Source organism: Mytilus galloprovincialis, chromosome 5 (genome assembly GCF_965363235.1).
Source record: "Mytilus galloprovincialis chromosome 5, xbMytGall1.hap1.1, whole genome shotgun sequence".
Taxonomy (NCBI): domain Eukaryota; kingdom Metazoa; phylum Mollusca; class Bivalvia; order Mytilida; family Mytilidae; genus Mytilus; species Mytilus galloprovincialis.
In genome coordinates, this window is record NC_134842.1 from 55,829,027 (window position 1) to 55,842,845 (window position 13,819).

A 13,819-nucleotide genomic window follows, 5' to 3' on the forward strand; every position below is an offset into this window, starting at 1 on the left:
ATTTTACTATTAACAATAACCACAATAAACCTATTTCTCTTAACAAACATAAACTAAAAGAACTAGCCAAGGAATTTGTGTTTGTCCTGGCTGATAAAGCTGCTAATAATATTATTATTGTTTGACGTAAAATTTACATTGAGGTTCTGAAAAAAGAAATTACCAATTCACCAACATTCCAACTGACTCCATTTTCAGAAAACGACATCTGTAACAAACATAAACTTTGAGCTACCGCTTTACAAGCAGAACCAAATACAATGAAAGTCCCAACTATGTATTGGCTTCCGAAGCTACACAAAACACCTTACAAATATAGATTTATTTCGTCTTCAAGCCATTGTTCCACTACTAAATTGTCTATTCTGCTTACCAGTACACTTGGTACAATCAAAAACCTGATAATAAATTGTTCAAATAAGGCCTTCGAAAATAGTGGAATTAATTACTTTTGGAGTGTCAAGAACTCGTTGGAAGTACTTGATAAATTGCATGCTTATATTGGTGATTTTGAATCTGTTCAAAGTTTTGATTTTTCTACCCTATACACCAAATTGCCTCACATTCTCATTAAGAAAAAAATTACACACCAAATTAAAAGGGCATTTAAAAGTCAGAATGTGAATTTATATGTTCAAACTCTTTTAGGTCATTCTTTTGTAGCAATAAACAAAAAAACTATGTCAATTGGACATGCTTTGATACTGTATATGCCCTTGAATTTTTACTAGATAACATTTTTGTTCGCTTTGGAGATTCCGTATACCGTCAGGTTATGGGAATTCCAATAGGGACTAACTGTGCACCACTTGTTGCGGACCTGTTTTTGTATTGCTATGAGTTACAATTTATGACAAAAATCAGCAAAGACATCGAAACAACATCTGGTAAACAAATTTAATAATACTTTTAGATATTTGGATGATATCTTGGCTCTCAATAATGACGACTTCAGATTATTACTTACAGATGGTGGTATTCTGCTTTTCTGCTGTCATATTCTCTTGACTGCTCATCTTTCTTCATATTTGAATCCCTGTCGCTCTCTGCCGGGTGCTTTGATGTCTTCAGATGGTTCCAACCTTCACCAGATGTTTCGACCCTGTACCATTACATCCTCCGGTTGGCGGGTCAGTAGAGGTGGCCAAACCTCTACTCATCAGCACTCGGCTTCCAGCTCAGATCATCTCGGCGATGCCATAACCAGCAAGATGAACGCTCTGCTGCTTCCCCTAGCTGTCTTACTGCTGTCTTTCTTGCCTTTCCAACTATTCCCATTGCCTGTAGCATCCTCCATACTGACTGTGCAGGAAAACCTCTGCAGCCTACTTCTACTGGGAACAGCCATGCTTTCCAACCTCTCTCTCTACATGTTGTCATCAGCTCTGTATACTTTTCCTTCTTCCGCTGGTATGCCTCTTCACATCTCTCTTCCCAAGGAACTGTCAGTTCTATTGCAACTATCATCTTTGAAGGCTGTGACCACACTACAATGTCTGGGCGTAGGGTTGTCTGTACGCATTCTGGAAACACAAGCTTCTTTCCAATGTCAGCTCTCATGTTCCAATCACTGCCCTTGTCCAAGATGAAGTGCTGTTGAGACTTTGTTGCATGTCCAGTATCTCCCTCTCTAACGAATCTGATCTGTTTTGCCTCTGTTTTTGATGGTCTCTTCTTTTTTCTCTCTATATCAAGGATTTCTGCTAGATGTTTTAGGACCTTGTCGTGTCGCCATCGATACCTTCCCTGTGTCAGAGCAACCTTGCAGCCTGAAAGTATATGTGCCATAGTACCTCGTTCACCACATAACTTGCAGCTTGGTTCTTCTATCAGCCCCCACTGGTGTAAGTTTGAAGGGGAAGGAAGTGTATCGTACACAGACCTAAGCATGAATGAGATTCTGAATGGTTCCATCCTCCATAACTCTGCCCATGCGATCTTTCTTTCTGGCAAGTTCCACTTCATCCATGCACCTTGACGGCTTAGCTCCACTGCTTTTGCCCTTCTTTGTTCTTCTTCTACTGTTCTTATTTCTGACTGTACCATGCTACTCTTCTCTTTTGGTGTTGCCTTTGACCACTGTTGGAAATGTGTCATTCCTAAGCCTTGTCTACCAGTACAGGTGTTGCCAACTATGTCTTTGTGGTGAAGAATACTTTCTGCTTGATCGACTGCAGTTCTTGCTGACCATTTACGTCCAGTACGTGTCTGTATTCCTGCCTCACTGATCTTGCTATCCTTCGAGTCTCTGAGAGTCATAACAAGTCTGCTCTTTGATACCTTGTATTCCTCCAAAGTTGATGTTAAAGGTAGCTGTAGTTGTGATGATCTACTGTAAAGGCCTATGGCTGTAAAGCTTGGTGGTACTCCTAGCCATCTTCTTAGGTGGCTGTTTATCTTTCTTTCTATAGATTCGACTGTTGTTGCTGTCATTTCATAGATCATGAGAAGCCATGTCAGTCTCGGTAACAGCCCATGTTGGTATATCCAAGCCTTAAACTTCCCAGGCAATCCACTCTTATCTACCTTCTTCAGCCATTCTACAACCTGACTTTGTACTGTCTTCACACTGGTATTGTCTTTAAGGGTATCATCAAACCATTTTCCAAGGCACTTTATAGGGTTGTCTACTATTGTTGGTATTTCGTCCCCTTGGATCTTAAGCTGGAACTTTGTTGTTATCTTCCCCTTTTTCAGTATCATTGATCTTGATTTCCTTGGTTTAAATTTCATCCTTGCCCAAGTGACTACTTCTTCCAGTGCTGTCAGTATCCATCTTGCTTGAATATGGGATGATGTTGTTACTGTAAGGTCATCCATGAACCCTCTTGTTGCTGGTAGAAAAATCCCTGAATCTGTCTTTGGACCTCTTGTTTCTCTTTCTGCTGCCTTCATGATGATATTCATACCCATAATGAATAGTATTGGTGAGATGGTACAACCAGTTACTATTCCTTTCTCTAATTTCTGCCATGCTGTGGTCTTGTTATCTACAGTAAATCGCAATAGTATTCCATCAAAATACGTTAAGACTATTTTCTTGATGTGTTCTGGAATGTGGTAGTGATCCATTGCCATCTCTATCAATTTGTGTGGTACTGATCCATACGCATTTGCCAGATCTAACCAGACTACTGCCAAGTTCTTCTTTCCTGTCTTTGCCTCATGTATGAGTTGGCTAAGGACACTTGTATGTTCTACACATCCTGAAAACCCTGCAATACCTCCTTTCTGCATAGATGTATCAATGTAGCTGTTCTCTACCATATACTTTGTCATCCTGTTTGCCAATACAGAGAAGTAGATTTTTCCCTCGACGCTCAACAATGAAATTGTCCTAAACTGTGAGATATCTTTTGAATCCTTTTCTTTTGGTACAAAGCATCCTTCTGCTTTCTGCCAGCTCTCAGGAATGGTTCCCTTTTTCCATAGTATTCGGAATAGCTGCCACAGTTTTCTAAGTATCTTTGGGCATTTCTTGTAGACTTTGTATGGTACACCACTGTACCCAGGTGCTGATCCTGTTCTTGCCTTTTTTACCACCTCACAAACTTCCTTCCATGTTGGTTCCTTTGTTTCAAATTCTATCGTTGGTTGTTTTTCTTCTTCAACTCTTGGGCAATATCCCAAAGGTGTCTCTCTTTCTTTGTCTGAGTGTGTTTCATGCAGATACTTCTCTACTTCTTCCTTACTACAATGCAGATGCCCTGTTCTTTCTCCACCCAACAGTGTTTTCGTGTAGTTGTATGGATTCTTAATAAAGTTTGCTCTATTTTTCGCTTTCTTCTTATTGCTATTCTTGAGTTGTTCTGCCCTTCTAGTTCTTCTCAATTCCTCTCTGACATTGTCTGTAATGCAAGCTATTCCCAACTTCTCTAACTCATTGCTTTTCTTGAACCTTCTGTTAAGGTCTTTGAGCTCCTTCCTTAGCTGTTTAATCTTCTGTTCTCTCCTGTTTGGCGTCTGCTTGATGTTACTCCTTTCCTTTCTCTCCTCAACACCAAATCTCTCCTTCCCGATGTTATATACTAGTGTAGTCAGTGTTTCTATTCTCCTCTCAACACATCCTTGGAGTGATGTTTCTAGAATTACCCCTAAATCATCGTTCAGATTCCTCCATTGGGCTTCGCTGTTCATCTTTGGCCATGCTATCCGTTCTTTCTGATGTGATGTCTCTTGCCTTTGCTGTGCAATAGGCTCCTCATCATTCAAGCTTTGACTGCTGTCGTGGAATGTGACTGATGCTGAGAGATTCCTTGCGCTATGGTTTGTGTCCTGGCTAGGATTCTCCTGCGTCTCACCAGATAAATCTGTGCGCTGCTCTGTAACAATTTCTCGACTGCATCCAGACCTTGACTGGTGGATCTTTAAGCCTCTTTGGTTCTTGCAGATCTTTCCACAATGGCATTTAGCTTCTGCCTTCTCTCCTGTCAAAGTTGTTTGCACCATCTGTGTCGTTGTCCGTTTTCGTTTCCTAGTCGTTGCCGTTTTATCTGTTTGGTTGAGCCTCTCATCCTCCCCCCCTCTCGGGAGACTCTGGGGGTATACTTCTTTATTCTGTGTAGTAGCTGTCTTTGGTGTTCCCTCACGGAAACCACACTAAGGGTAGCTGACCCCAAGTGCCCATACCAGTCTGTTCCCGGTTGTCAGCTGTCTCTCCAGCGTCACTGGTCTTCCCCAGTCTCCATTCAGCCTTTCCTGACGGTCACTGGTTTCCCAGAAGAAATGATTATTACTTACAGATGGTGGTATTCTGCTTTTCTGCTGTCATATTCTCTTGACTGCTCATCTTTCTTCATATTTGAATCCCTGTCGCTCTCTGCCGGGTGCTTTGATGTCTTGTATGTATACTAAAGAAATTTATCCTGTTGAACTTACTTTTAAATAAAGCTAATATTAACAATGACCACTGCCCTTTCCTCGATCTTGATATCTATATCACTTACGGAAAGCTCAATACTAAAATTTATGATAAAAGAGATGATTTTCATTACCCATCGTTAATTATCCATTTTTAGATGGTGATGTTCCCTTGTCACCATCTTCCCGCGTTTATATATTTCAACTTGTACGATTTGCTCGTGTATGTAACAATGTTTTAGATTTTTAACGAGAGAAATTTATGTATTACTGAAAAATTATTACACCAGGGTTTTCGATATCAAAAACTAGTAAAAACATTTACTAAACTTATCATCGGTATAAGGACATCATTCGTAAATATAGCTCAACATGTAGACTTCTTATACGTTCAGGTATTTCACATCCAATTTTTTTATGGAAATATTCTTTATAGAGCACAGAAATGTCAGTATTCACCCCAGAAACTTAAGAAGGGATATAGTTACAATACTGTTGTCAGGTCATTAAAGATTGCATATTTTGGCATTAATATTGATTCACTTATAGGGTCTTTGCATCGGAACTAAACACATTTATTCAAAAACCAGTTATTGGCATGACACAAGTTATGTTCTTCTCATATACAGGCAGGGGTACTACTTGTACAAGTTATTTTAAATTACTTGAAGAAGTAATATAAATATACTTATATTAATAAATTTGTAGGATACTTATGCAAGTGAATTTTATTTAACTTGTATAGGTAAAAAAACTAGAGGCTCTAAAGAGCCTGTGTCGCTCATCTTGGTCTATGTGAATATTTAAGGACACAGATGGATTCATGACAAAATTGTGTTTTGGTGATGGTGATGTGTTTGTAGATCTTACTTTACTAAACATTCTTGCGGCTTACAATTATCTCTATCTATAATGAACTTGGCCAAGTAGTTTCAGTGGAAAATGTTAGTGAAATTTACAAATTATGAAAATTGTTAAAAATTGACTATAAAGGGCAATAACCCCTTAAGGAGTCAATTGACCATTTTGGTCTTGTTGACTTATTTTTAGGTCTTACTTTGCTGTACATTATTGCTGTTTACAGTTTATCTCTATCTATAATAATATTCAAGATAATAACAAAAAACGGCAAAATTTCCTTAAAATTACCAATTCAGGGGCAGCAACCTAACAACCGACTAGTCGATTCATCTGAAATTTCAGGGCGGATAGATCTTGACCTGAAAAACAATTTCACCTACTGTCAGATTTGCTCTAAATGCTTTGATTTTTGAGTTATAAGCCAAAAACTGTGTTTTACCCCTATGTTCTATTTTTAGCCATGGTGGTTGGTTGGCTGAGTCAGCGGACACAATTTTTTAACTAGATACCCCAATAATGATTGTGGCCAAGTTTGGTTAAATTTTGCCCAGTAGTTTCAGAGGAGAAGATTTTTCTAAAAGACTACTAAGATTTACGAAAAATGGTTAAACATTGACTATAAAGGGCAATAACTCCTAATGGGGTCAACTGACCATTTTGATCATGTTGACTTATTTGTAAATCTTATTTTGCTGAACATTATTGCTGTTTACAGTTTATCTCTATCTATAATAATATTCAAGATAATAACCAAAAACAGCGAAATTCCTTAAAGTTACCTATTCAGGAGCAGCAACCTAACAACAGGTTGTCCGATTCATCTGAAAATTTCAGGGCAGATAGGTCTTGACCTGATAAACAATTTTACCCCCAGTCAGATTTGCTCTAAATGCTTTGGTTTTTGAGTTATAAGCCAAAAACTGCATTTTACCCCTATGTTCTATTTTTAGCCATGGCGGCCATCTTGGTTGGTTGGCCGGGTCACGCCACACATTTTTTAAACTAGATACCCCAATGATGATTGTGGCCAAGTTTGGTTAAATTTGGCCCAGTAGTTACAGAGGAGAAGATTTTTGTAAAAGTTAACGACGACGGACAATGGAAGACGACAACGACGACGCCAGACGCCGGACGCCAAGTGATGGGAAAAGCTCACTTGCCCCTTCGGGCCAGGTGAGCTAAAAATATTGGCTGAGTTCCCTTAGACATTCAGATTTTTTTACTTGTAGAAGTAAAAAAGTCATCCTATCTTCTATTACATGTATTGAATGCTTATGATTTCTTTGCTCTAATAGAATTTTAAATTATCTGCCCTTTGTAGATGTCTTTACTAATCATTTAAGTGTAATTTTATGGACAATCTGTTATCTTCAAAACACTGCCCATTTACAAGCCCCCAAGGAGCATTTTTTGAAGGCCTTGCACAAATACCTAAGATCTTTGCGCAATCAGTTACATTTTGTACTTTGTTGAATTACCCTAATGAGATGAAACATTAAACTCTATGAAAAAAAAAAAATTGAGTAAACCTGGGAAATCATTAAAGCCATGATTTTACATCTCAAAACTTGAGGACTTTTGTGGGATTGTAAGAAAAATTTACTTATACAAGTAAATTTTTGAAAAAATTATGGGGAAATTATTCAAACATTATTTATTTACTTATATGTGTATATTTTTTTTACTTCTTCAAGTAAATAACAATAACTTGTACAAGTAGTACCCCTGACTGATATATGTTATGATGGTATGATACTAAACCCCTAATGGGAAGGATTGTGCCTGATATTCATATGAACGAAATCCTAATCTTTCAATCAGTTTAATTGAAGTCTGGAGCTGGCATGTCAGTTAACTGCTAGTAGTGTGTTGTTTTTTATGCATTGTTGTCATTTTGTTTATTGTCTTTGGTTACATCTTCTGACATCAGACTCGGACTTCTCTTGAACTGAATTTTAAATGTGTGTATTGTTATGCGTTTACTTTTCTACATTGGCTAGAGGCATAGGGGCCTTTGTTAGTCTTGTATTATTTTAATTTTAGCTTCTTGTGTACAATTTGTAAATTAGTATGGTGTTCATCATGTTCATTATCACTGAACTAGTATATATTTGTTTAGGGGCCAGCTGAAGGACGCCTCTGGGTGAGGGAATTTCTGACTACATTGAAGACCTGTTGGTGACCTTCTGCTGCTTTTTTTTTATGGTCGGGTTGTCGTCTTTGCCACATTCCCCATTTCCATTCTCAATTTTACCCATGGGATAATATTAATAATCATTGGTATGAACTTTTTCCAAAATTAAAATGACAATCATTTAATCAGGGTTATATAATTTTGATTTGTTCAATTCAATACAAATGGTTCTTTTGAATATTTCTCTGCGCACATTCTTCTGATTTCTTTTCCCGCCATTCACAAATTGATTCAAAATCACATCTTTGACATTTCCAGGCTTCTTCAATATCAACACCAATTGGTGACCTTTCACCTGTCCAGAATTTGAGATAATTTAAATATAGAGTTTTGATTTCTCCTTCATCATATGGATGAGTCACATGACTTAAGGTTTCTGCTGTACCTTGGTACACATATTCCACATGTAACTGGTTGATACAAGTCAAGGATTGCATTTTTTCGAAAACATGATCCATTAAATCGTTCAAATTTTTTTTGATAATTGTTTTCTCTTCCAAATGCTTTACAATTTGATCTCCAAAATCTTTATTTAAATCTAGTCTCAAATGTTTAGCTATAGTGTTTTTTGACAAAGTGCCTTTAACTAAATTATCAAATAATCTTTTATATAACATCACTTGAATTTTATGCTGCTTTGTTACAGCTTTAGATGGATTCATCCTACTTGTTCGTGTTTTCAGCTCTGATAAATCTATTGTGTAATTTTCAGGGTCAAACCTCAACTCATCAATTAACCCAACCACAAAGATATCTTCCTCCTTAAATGGAACACCAAATATTGGTACTTCTCTAGCAATAGTCTGACCAAACTGAAATGCATTGATTGCTGTCAGTAGATTGAGGACTTTGATAGCCCAGATGTCTTCATTAGAGGTGACTTGTACCTGTACAACATCATGTGCTGCTAGTTCTGAAATATCAAAATTATAGTTAAAATATAGAACGTAAAAGAATTCTATAATCAATTTCATTATACAATGTAACTTCCAAAATAGCTTTCCAATATTTTTAAGAGCAATAGACCATATGTCATAGGAAAACAAGAATGTGTCCAAAGTACACGGATGCCCCACTCGCACTATCATTTTCCATGTTCAATGGACCGTGAAAATGGGTTAAAAATATAATTAGGCATTCAAATTAGAAAGATCATATCATAGGGAACATTTGTACTAAGTTTAAAGTTGATTGGACTTCAACTTCATCAAAAACTACCTTGACCAAAAACTTTAACCTGATACTCGCACTTTCATTTTCTATGTTCAGTGGGCCGTGAAATTGGGGTCAAAAGTTTAATTTGTCTTTAAAATTAGAAAGATCATATCATAAGTAACATATGTACTAAGTTTCAAGTTGATTGGACTTCAGCTTCATCAAAAACTACCTTGACCAAAAACTTTAACCTGAAGCGGGACAGACGGACGAACGAACGGATGGACGAACGAACGGACGCACAGACCAGAAAACATAATGCCCCTCTACTATCGTAGGTGGGGCATAAAAACATAAAATTATTAGGGGGATACTAGGACCAGTGGCGGATCCAGAAATTTTCATAAGTGGGGGCCCACTGACTGCCTAAGAGGGGGCCCGCTCCAGCCAGTCTTCAGTGATTCCCTATATAACCAAACAAATTTTTTCTCAAAAAGGGGTGTTTATAATATTTCTTTTCATATGTATAAATATATTTATAGCATAAAAGTTATTGAAATTTTATATTTGAAAAAAAAATAAACTTTGTTTATCTAGTTACAAAAATCACCTTGTCCATTACTGGTTATTGTTCATAAACAAGATATTTTACAATAGATCTGGGCTATTAATTTGTTTAATTACAGTAAAAAAATATTTGTTTATGCTTGTAAGGTTGTAGGAGTTACAAAAGCAATGTAAAATCTTCAGACTTCATAATGAATCCATGAATAAATTCTTGAGCCTGATCAATAATGCTACATGGGAGATAACTCAAAAATTATTTCTAACAAGAATATCTTGAGTTCAATCAAAAAATTCATACATTTAGTTATACAGGAAAAGAGATGCTTGGTCTGAAAAACTAAATTTAAGGAGGAGTTGTGAATACCTTTATCGGTAATGTTGGGGATATGGTTAAATGTATTGTTATGGAAAACTTCTGAAAGTCTCAATAGAATTCAGTTAGTGGTAGGTAGCAACTTATGGCATAATTTTTACTTACTATGAGCAACACAACAGGTGTAACTACATGTAAATGGCTAATGGAGCAGCACAGTACTGCTTACCTTAAGAAAGCGTCCAATACTACCCCTAGATGGAGTCAATTGTAAAGGACAAAGACTCAAAAGTTGTATAGAAGGCCACAACAGTCCTTACTAACTAACACAAACTGACACAATTTCTTTCATTAATGAAATATTATTTAGACTTGAACACATTGAAAAATCAGAAAATCAGAAAATACAGATAATTTTAATTACAGAATTCCATATAAAGAAATGAATGATATCAATATGAAAGTTTTTTGCCTTTGTCTACATGTGTAGATGTGGTGAAAGTTTTTTCTTTGAATAATTTGATGTCTCAATTATGTAAACCTCCACATTTTATGATTTACTTTAAACAGGCTATTATTTGAACTTGGAATTATTTTTAATTATGGAATTTGCATAATTTCTTGTGCTTAAAATTTTTAATAAATTCTGTACTTGAAAGTTCTGTGCTGCGCACAACACTTTCTATTACAAAGAAAAGTGTACATTTTCAATAGAATGTACTGTGCTGCACACAACACTATATACAAAATACATTGAATGAAAAGTGTTATGAATGGCTCGAAACATTATAATACCGAATAAGCATGGAATTTATCAAAAATTTCAAGCACATAAAATTATGCAAATTCTAAAGTTCAAATAATATCTTGTTTTTAACTCATAATTAAATAATCCAGAAAGGACTATAATGAAAACTGTAGTTAAAATTTGAAACATAAAACAATTCATATTTTATCTTTTTTGTCAAACCTTTCAAATGAAAGTAATGTCAATTGATATTAAAACAATTAATCTACTACAAATGGGAGACAACTCTATCTGCTTTAAAGTTGATCATAAAAATTTTGAGTTTGTTTTCATGTTTGTTTTATATTTTAATAAATACTGAACACTCAATCTATTTAAAGTTAAATGGAACTCAAACAATTGCAATGTGCAGGTTAAGTAACAATTACATGTGTAGGTGTATGGGAGATAATTCAGTCTTTTCTTTTCAAATTAACTCCCCTTTCAGTAAAAGTAGAAAAAAGGTAAACTGAACATGCTAAAGCTACTCACATCACACATTGAATTAAACAAGATTGCCTTTTAATCTGAATTATGTTTTCTGGCCTTTGTTAGTCTTGTATTATTTTAACTTTTAGTTTCTTGTGTACAATTTGGAGTTTAGTATGGTGTTCATTATATATTTGTTTAGGGGACAGCTGAAGGACACCTCCAGGTGCGAGAATTTCTCGTTGCATTGAAGACCTGTTGCTGACCTTCTGCTGTTGTCTGCTCTATGGTCGGGTTGTTGTCTCTTTGGCACATTCCCCATATTACTTATGTTTGGAACACAACTAAAAAATAAAAACCAAAAGTTAATTAGCAAATTGATTTTTGTATGGGATTGTCTGTTGAACATGTTAAAACATATTTGTGAAATATGTTGCCCTTACAATATTGATCTTACTCATTTATCAATGACCACTCAATATTGTTTACACATATTTTATTTAATTTTTTTGATAGATTCATTGCTATAATACACATATATCATGTATACATGTGATTAAGAGAACAGAGTTTAACTACAAAAAAATCCACATTTTTTTTTAGCCCAAAAATTCTAAACATTGTACCTCTAGCTAGATGTAAATCGGTGCCTTTTGTCATTGCAGGGTTCTCCTCAATGACCCCAGGAACTGTAAACTTATAGAACATCTGTTGTTCACACCAACTCTGTGAGGACAAATCTGATACCCATAGGTAGCCATGTCTAAACTTTTGCAATGGAACAATTTGCCAATCTCCAGATGTTAATGGAAATTGTGGTTTTGTTGAATTTTTTGCTACTTCTGCTTCACCTGAAACAAAATGTATTTAGAATAATTACAATTCAATACCTTAGAAAAAATACTAAATTATTTAGTTGCATTATACATGTAGTTCTAAAATTTTCATTTTTCACAGTTTTAGATTAAATATCTAAATACATTTGATTGATAATGTCCTAATGATTGAATTTAACATAATAACTTGTAATATAACAAAATAAGGATAAATTTATTACACAGTGTGCAATTGTCCTTATGCAGAATTTATCAGGTCAATAAAATTCCTATCAAGTTTGGCTTCTTCTCACCTGATATGAATTTTATTGACCCAATAAATTCTTGTATTAGGACAATTCACATTGTGTAACTAATAATATCAAAAAATGACACTTATAATTAAAATAAATGCCTGATGTGGAAATGTCCAATTAAGTGACATCTTATTCAAACAAACAATCAAGATGACTTTTATATTACATGTATGCTTAAAAGTGAATTTACTGCATAAGAATAAGATACTGGCTAAAATTGGGTTGAAAATTTAATAATAACAAAAAGGCATATTGCCAAAAGCTAAGATGGGTCATCGATCAGGAACCTTTAATTGAGAAGGTAACAATAAATTTTGGATATGTTTAACTCAAAAGAGAAATTACAGAGAAAATTTGTTTTGTGTGCACTTTGAGACATCCCTGGTTTGTTGTGGCTGAAAATATTATATTATATGTTTAATGTTCCTAACTCAATCTGGCATTCCAGCATTCAGTCTTAATGTAATAATAGTAATTGTAGCAGGTGCCTATTTAATCATAAATCAATGTAAATAGACAGGTGCTTGCTCAAACACCTGAACACATGCCTCATGAATTCAGTAACATGTATACCCTCAAAACATCTAAAGTGCAAACTCTTGTGTATCAATCTCATCAAAGCAAATCCCACTTTCCACTTGCATTCTACAAACACAAGTGGTGATCAGTGGTTAGTGAGGCAAGCTACTGTCAAACTAAAACTAGTAAAAGTGTATTAAACAGGTTGGGGACAACCCGCCAAATGGGGAGCTATTCCCCAAATGAGTAACAATCCCTCATTTGAGTAATCATTTCATAATGCTAAAAACTAATTTTTCTAAAAATGGGTCTTTTTAGGTAAAATGGCACAAATTTATAGAAAATTGAACAACTTCTCCCAAAGAACTATATTGTTATTGTGGGTTTAAAAAAGTTAGAAGCCTAGAAAATAGTCAAATTTTCTGATTTTTCATACATGTAGGCTAGTATCTTCTCAGTAAATCAAGATAAGGATAATCATCTTTTGGAAAAGTTGCTGCATTTTTCATGAATATGTGCCATTTTAAGAAAAAAGACTCAATACGAAAATTTTGTTTTTTAGCACTACAGAATGATTACTCAAATGAGGGATTGTTACTCATTTGGGGAACAGTTCCCCAACCTGTTAAAAATGGGCGTGGCTGCCACATAAATTCCTTAAAGGAGAAATTAGAGAACTGTTTTCCTTAAACTACTGAAACAAAATTCATGTTACATTCATTCACAGATTTCAAAAGTAACTCGTCATCTTCGTCATCAAAGTCTATCTCATTGTTTGAATTTGGCGCACAAGACATCGCACATTTCAAGCCGGTTGTTTACATCGGAAGTAGAATATAAAATAGTACCTAACAACATATATTACTACGTAACACGATTCCGTTATTTCCCCTTTCATAAATAGAATTAATATGATTTAAAGATAATCAATAGTCATAACAGAAGTCATATTTGATACCAAATTTGTGATTCGATTTAGAAAAAAAATTAAACTTTGAAAAT

General features: G+C 35.2%; 2 protein-coding genes across 3 annotated transcripts; both read right to left on the minus strand.

The window, feature by feature from the left end:
• Positions 1–1,152: 1,152 nt before the first annotated feature.
• LOC143074085 (uncharacterized) lies at positions 1,153–4,449 on the minus strand. Its single transcript, XM_076249632.1, has one exon. It carries the CDS (start codon positions 4,447–4,449, stop codon positions 1,153–1,155), a length of 3,297 nt encoding a protein of 1,098 aa, XP_076105747.1.
• Positions 4,450–8,020: 3,571 nt separating this feature from the next.
• Positions 8,021–13,669, minus strand: LOC143076073 (exonuclease V-like). Of its 2 annotated transcripts, XR_012978522.1 has the most exons (4): positions 13,533–13,669; positions 11,793–12,017; positions 11,433–11,510; positions 8,812–8,828 (listed from the first exon to the last, which is right to left on the minus strand). XR_012978522.1 is itself a non-coding variant. In XM_076251707.1 (3 exons), exons 1-3 carry the CDS (start codon positions 13,612–13,614, stop codon positions 8,071–8,073), a joined length of 1,065 nt encoding a protein of 354 aa, XP_076107822.1. In that variant the 5' UTR covers positions 13,615–13,668; the 3' UTR covers positions 8,021–8,070. The 2 variants fall into 2 exon arrangements, 1 of the variants encoding a protein (XP_076107822.1); XM_076251707.1 differs by lacking the exon at positions 11,433–11,510 and having other exon boundaries at positions 8,021–8,828; positions 13,533–13,668.
• Positions 13,670–13,819: the final 150 nt, after the last annotated feature.

Coding starts and splice junctions, on each gene's coding strand:
- LOC143074085 (XM_076249632.1), bottom strand. CDS start 4,449: ATGGTGCAAACAACTTTGACAGGAGAGAAGGCAGAAGCTAAATGCCAT.
- LOC143076073 (XM_076251707.1), bottom strand. CDS start 13,614: ATGTCTTGTGCGCCAAATTCAAACAATGAGATAGACTTTGATGACGAA. Junction 12,018..13,532: donor TTTGAAATCTGTGAATGAAT/GTAACATGAATT, acceptor ATTTTGTTTCAG/GTGAAGCAGAAGTAGCAAAA. Junction 8,829..11,792: donor CGATTTACATCTAGCTAGAG/GTACAATGTTTA, acceptor TTGATATTTCAG/AACTAGCAGCACATGATGTT.